Raw genomic sequence first — 5,864 nt, 5'->3', positions numbered from 1 at the left:
TAAAAATCTAAAATATTTATAAAAGTAGTAGAAAGTTTTATAAGCTAATTAGACATTAATCTAGCCCTTTTTTAAACTAATAAGAGAAAAGGCTTAGCAAGATGTACAGTGAATAATAGAGATACGTCTGTCCTCTAGTGTATCTGGGCAAATTGCCCAACGTAGCGACATCTTGATATTGTGACGAAAAGAGGAACATGTCGATGGACACCTAGTTCTTCGAACATTTGATGGTAAAGCTCTTATAAAAGCTGTTGGAAGTTTGGAAGAGCTTCGATTCTCTAGACGTACTAAGCAGCTTCCGATCCTCTCGCATTTCCAGCTTTCCATACCCAACGCTAGGCAGCGAGGCGCTAAGGACGGTAATCTTGCCACCAACAGGGGAGATAAGCTTGTGGCCTTCCCGAAGCGCTGATCCCATTGCCGATTATATCATTAGGGTATCTTAGAACATAGATTGCAGCTTTTCAAGAAAATTCTCAACATTAGCGCGGCACTCGGACAGGTTCACTAGCAAGTCAGTAGGCTGAGGGAGGAATAGTTCGTCGAGGTCGCTTACGACAAGCGCGCCAAGCTCATTATTCTCGCTTCCGTCCCTGGGTATAGAGAAGTAGTGCAAGCTCTAGGAGCAGAAAGGGAGTGATTATAGTACTATAGCAGGACAAACCTGTTCTGCAATAAAAGGAGGCTTTCTACAAATCAGGCCCAGCAGCGACAACACAATAGTTATTTTTAAGTGTTGAGGGGCTTGCATATTTAGGATCACATGCAGCACATGCGTGATGCAAAGTTGAAGTACCTCTTATTTTTCCTAGCATAGGGGGTTTCTCGCTTCACGGGGAGCAACTTTAGTCCGTGAATGGATCATTCTTACCTACTGAAAGCGTGGAACCTGGAAGCTTTCAAAAGCCACGTGACTCAGATCCAATGCCGAATTGGGTATGCCGAAGAGAGCTGTTCCTGTTCAACATCGACAACGTCTTGCTACACTAACCCTCGCCGTTTATTTTCGCCATGAGAGCGAGACCCTATATTTCTTGATGAGATGTGCAAATCAGTTTCCAATGAGGGTATTAACATAACTTGCCGATTATTTGCTTCGTAAGTCTGTGCACAGCGCCCTTCCATCTCCTCCATCATTTCTTCCTTTTTCTGCATAGAAGGAATATAGTTGCATTTTATATGTTTCTCGAAACAATTTTTTTGGATTTCTCAACAAGGTGCTGGGATCACCGGCCAAGGTTTACACAGCCACATCCTGCGGGTAATGATGCCATCTCCGCCCTTTTCGAGCGGTTACTTCTATGACTATTCGAAGCATTGCAAAGCTTGAGTCATATTATTTGGATAAACAATGACTGTTCCTGCTCATCCAGGCCTAGGTAATTAGAGCCGGACCTAATAAAGGGGTTGACGGAACAAGGCACACAATGCGCCGTTTTCCCCACCGCAACTAAAAGGCTTCACAATGGCCACATTGACCGATGGTATCGACAACAATAATGATAAAGACCTAGAGTACTACGGTATCGAAATCGAGCCGGAAGTAGTCTTGCCCAACTTCAATGACGTACACAAAACGGGAGCCAGGACCATTCTTGGGATCATCGATCGGAATCTTCCTAAGGAGTTACTCTGGCGTAGCCATGTTCTCCTCGGAACCTACAAGTTTGGCTTTGAAGAGCTTCAGCTCTGCGTCAAAGTTGACCTCGCAAATGCTTCGCGCCCAATCATGACACATGTCGACAATTACTTCGAGATGGCACGGAGAAACATCGACGGAATTAGGGACTCGCTTCGACAGTCAGTGACAGAAGAGCTTACAGTGTGCGGGGATAGTCTCACAGCATTCAGTGCAGGGCTTATAGTTCTCCGCCTGCTTGAAGAAACTACGAGCTACATTCGGGAATACCGAAAGTTTGGTGGCGCGGCTGCTGGGAAGAGCACGGGAAAGTACTGGGATCTCAACACGACCACGAATATCGCGCCTCTCCTAGATCACAAATTAGGGATGCTAGGAGTTGACCTAGACACTGTTCAAGGAGCTGCAACTTCCATTCTCGGAAAAACCCCTTCTCAGATTTGTAACGACATCCTCCCAGACTGGCGCATATTGCATTGTGAGAACATCCTACGTAACGACCTAAGAACTAAGTTTCTCCAATATCAAGCAGAGCTGCGCCGGGAACTTATGGCACTGGACGTCGAGCATCTCAAAGCTTGCGTCCCCCGTCAACATCAAAGAGCGAAGGGAGAAGGTACCTCTGCGAAAGAGCAGATTATCGAATATCTCACGAAGCCTCGAATTGCGTTCCACGGAACGAGGAGAGAAGTCGTCCCTTGTATTGTTCAGCACGGTTTTTTAAAACCCGGAAGTCCTCATCCTTTGACAAAGAAACCTCTTAGTATAGTCAACGGAGCAGCATACGGTCAAGGCATTTATTGCTCACCAGAAGCCTGGTATGCATTCTTGTACAGTTCCGGTCAGGAGACCGCGCTTGTTGAACTTCCAGGTCGTAAGCTGCTTGTTTGTGCGGTAATCACGGGTCGTACGGCGATGGTAACACAAGGATGTAACTGGTGGGACAAAAGCAAGCCCTTTCCTGGAGCCGACAGTAATGTCAATCCCAGTGGATTAGCCTACATTCTTTTCAACAATGCGCAGATACTCCCTTGCTATGTCCTCCATCTAGACTGGGCACAGAAGAACCAGGATGCGGTCTGGGACTACGTTTCGCAAATCTCCAATCATCGAACGGGCAAGAGGTCAGTACCCGAACCTAATGGTCTGATGTTTTCCGGAGACAAAGCACGCCAAAAGCAGGAACTCATCGCCAAAGGCATGAAATTCTTTGCATATGGATTCGGCCCTGTCAGTAGGAAGAAACTTGTCATCGAGGACGTCGCAGAGATCGATGACCATGAGGAAGAGTATGGAGAGTATCAGGCTAAAAGGATCGAAATTCAGTCTAGGAATGCGAACTTCTGGGATTGGGGAAAACTGGATGGAGAAAGTGCACTTGATGAATATGCCGAAGCGAGAAAGGCAAAAATCCGAAAGAAGGCAAAAGATGAAGACACCGACTGAAAATTTCACTCGCGAGCACGATGTGGGTCAACACATGCCGTTTCTGTCACATGTACCTTCTACAGTGACGGACATAGGTATTTGTGCCCTTACAACACATCAGCCATTCACCAAGGCTCTTCACACGAAGATACTCTTCGAAATTCTTTTCTGAGGTGCATAAATATCCGCAACAACCTTCCACTTTTCTTTCAAACTTCCTATTCTTTACACCCAGCACTTGAGACCATAAATTTTATCTAGCTCCGGCCTTTAGTCTCCTTGATATTACTGCAATACATCAAACATTATCTGATCAACCTTATGTACTCTCTTCTCTCAATATTTTCGCTCCTAATAGCTGCCGCTTTGGCAGCTGCGCCCTCAAACTCGACTATCCAGACCGTTGCGCACCCGACTACGTCAACGAAATTTGATTACCATTACCGCAAATGGGATCTGACAGCAGGCACAGAGTCGTGCGTTCGCTGGCTTACGAAAGGTCTCCCAGGCATGCCGCAGAGTTCTTCCGATACGACGGTTACGAAGGTGCCTGCATCAGCCGCTACAAATAAACCCAAGCCAACCCGGCGCAGTGACAAGATGTATGTTGTGGACGGTCCAGTAGGCAGCGTAAGCCTTTAATTGTCTTTCCCCTTTCCAGAGTTGTATTAACAATTCGCACAGGCGAAGCTTTGCCTTGACCCTCTGTTCGGTAAGTGCACCATGTTTGATGGATTAAAAGGGTGCGTTAGCCTTGTCGGCCCCATGAGTCCATTGTAAGCACCCTTATCGTCCTGGGTTCCTTGCACAAGCTTACAAGCATGCTACAGTAACAAGAAAGTCTCTTCCATTGTTCCCACTAAAGGCACGGCGTGTTTCTTCTTTGAGTATATCTCCTTTCCTATACTTGCAATGGGTAGAACTCTAACTGCGTAAATAGCCAACCAGGATGTACGGGAAATAGTCTTAGTGCTGATAATGGATGGACGGCCCTCAAGCTTGTTGGCTGGGATAATCGAATGCAGAGCTTCATTTGCTGGGAATCGCACCTCCCTGGACCAGATTTCCAGGATTGGAAGTAGAGCATGGTTAGGGGGATTTCTGTACTATATTCTGCATGTAAAGCTCTTGGTCAGTATGGTTGATTCGGTCAGCTCGGAATGCTGGTAACTGGTTTCCTGACTTTGAAGTCAACTAGGAATATCTACTATTCTTGATTAGTCTACCTAGTTCCTTCTCAGTCTCATAGACTCTCTAATATCCCAGCATATCTGCATCAGGTAATCCTGAAAGGTTATTATTCTAAGAGTAGCAATTCCCGCGTGCTGTAGTCTTCCTGGTTACAGTGTGGCTCAGGCGACTCTTCCCACTTCACGGCCAGGCCAGGTCAACAACATTTAATACCACCAGCCTTCCATTTTCCAACTTGAGTCTCTTCAAAGCACATCCTTCACCCAGATACCATGTCCCATTCATTACACATGGTTGTACAACAGATGTGGATGAAATGCCCCTTAAAAGACTAGAGGGCAAAGCATTTCCTCAATCTCTAGTCAAAAGATTTATCTATTATTACAGCTGCTTTCTATTTTAGTACGCTGGGGCCTATACACAGAAGTCTTAGGATGAATTGCTCCGTTAGATTTTCTTCCAAATCCTTGATCAGCAACCAAAGCTCATTTCGATTGCATATCCTGTGCAGTGGCAGCACAAGAACGAGAATTGGAATTGCCTTCCTATTACCAACAATAAGAAGGAACGTATGAGTAGTCTTTCGCGGTATAGCTACACAAAGTTCTTGCCCTCTCAAGCTGTGTCTTTTCATCTATGGGCTTGACGAAATCAACGGAGACTACTCTGCGACTATCCACTGGTCAGCGGATGCACCCTCCACAAAACGTGACATATCAAGCCGCCTCTGGCCTGAATTTGTAACTGTATTTCACTCAGATTCCGGAGTTATCCTGCAAATCTAACGCGAGATTACATCACTGTGTATGCACAGACAAGACTCGAGGGAAACCCAGGCATGGCCATCATTAAGTTAGCCGAATCTGAAGAGGTAGAGGGGCTCATTCACGTTATTGTCGAAAAATCAAGTGGAGATTCTTGTGGGCTAGGCTAGTCGTCGCAATACTGCTTTCGGGTGTTTCCAATCACGACCGTGTAGTGGATATTCAACTACGCCTTAATTATTTGCCCTCGAGTCTTGAGGACCTTTCTTCCTACATTCTAAAGCACATAGATTTGGTTTATCTCACGCAAGTGCTTCGTCTTCTGTACATCATTCGGCACTCTCATCGCTCTCTGCCGTCTCTCGCCGTCTTAAGATGCAGATGAGGGGAAGTTGGAAAATTCCAAAACTTGTTGGCCTAATAAACTTACAGACGAGGAAGCAACTTCAAGACGCCAATCTATTGAGGGCAATACCCATAGCAGGTGCTTAGGGTGAAGGTGCTCTGTACTTTCAACAATAGCTTCCAAAGGACATGATAAACTAGACCCGATGTCTTATGCGTTAGCCCGCGATGCTCTCTCCGCCTTCAACACCCAACTTGCCATCCACGCTGGATCTGTCTCCCAGGTATCAGATAGACTGATTTATACTTCAAGAAGCTCCAAGGAGGAAATCTTTGGTAAGAATATATGCGAAGTTCAAGTCGAATGCACATGGGCGAATGAAGAGCATCTTCCATCTACTCTCGATCCCACCCTTCAAGAATGCATTTGTGTTATCACCCAGCAAAAGAATAGGCAATAATTGGATTGGGATCGTATACTGTGGAATGACCGC

General features: G+C 45.9%; 2 protein-coding genes across 2 annotated transcripts; one reads left to right on the top strand and one right to left on the bottom strand.

Annotated features, from left to right (window-relative positions):
* Positions 1-220: 220 nt before the first annotated feature.
* Positions 221-427, bottom strand: BDR25DRAFT_164575 (uncharacterized protein; the record flags this gene model as incomplete). The annotated part of the gene is made up of 1 exon (XM_033684081.1): positions 221-427. A coding segment is annotated over one exon (207 nt), but the record flags the coding sequence as incomplete, so codon positions are not given.
* Positions 428-1,418: 991 nt separating this feature from the next.
* Positions 1,419-3,133, top strand: BDR25DRAFT_381508 (uncharacterized protein). The gene has a single exon (XM_033697720.1). It carries the CDS (start codon positions 1,469-1,471, stop codon positions 3,086-3,088), a length of 1,620 nt encoding a protein of 539 aa, XP_033541213.1. The 5' UTR covers positions 1,419-1,468; the 3' UTR covers positions 3,089-3,133.
* The last annotated feature ends 2,731 nt before the right edge of the window (positions 3,134-5,864 follow it).

The sequence above is a fragment of the Lindgomyces ingoldianus genome (assembly GCF_010093535.1).
Source record: "Lindgomyces ingoldianus strain ATCC 200398 unplaced genomic scaffold BDR25scaffold_47, whole genome shotgun sequence".
In the NCBI taxonomy this organism is placed as follows: domain Eukaryota; kingdom Fungi; phylum Ascomycota; class Dothideomycetes; order Pleosporales; family Lindgomycetaceae; genus Lindgomyces; species Lindgomyces ingoldianus.
Note: the sequence above shows the minus strand (reverse complement) of the source record. Positions and strands in the feature narration are given on the sequence as shown.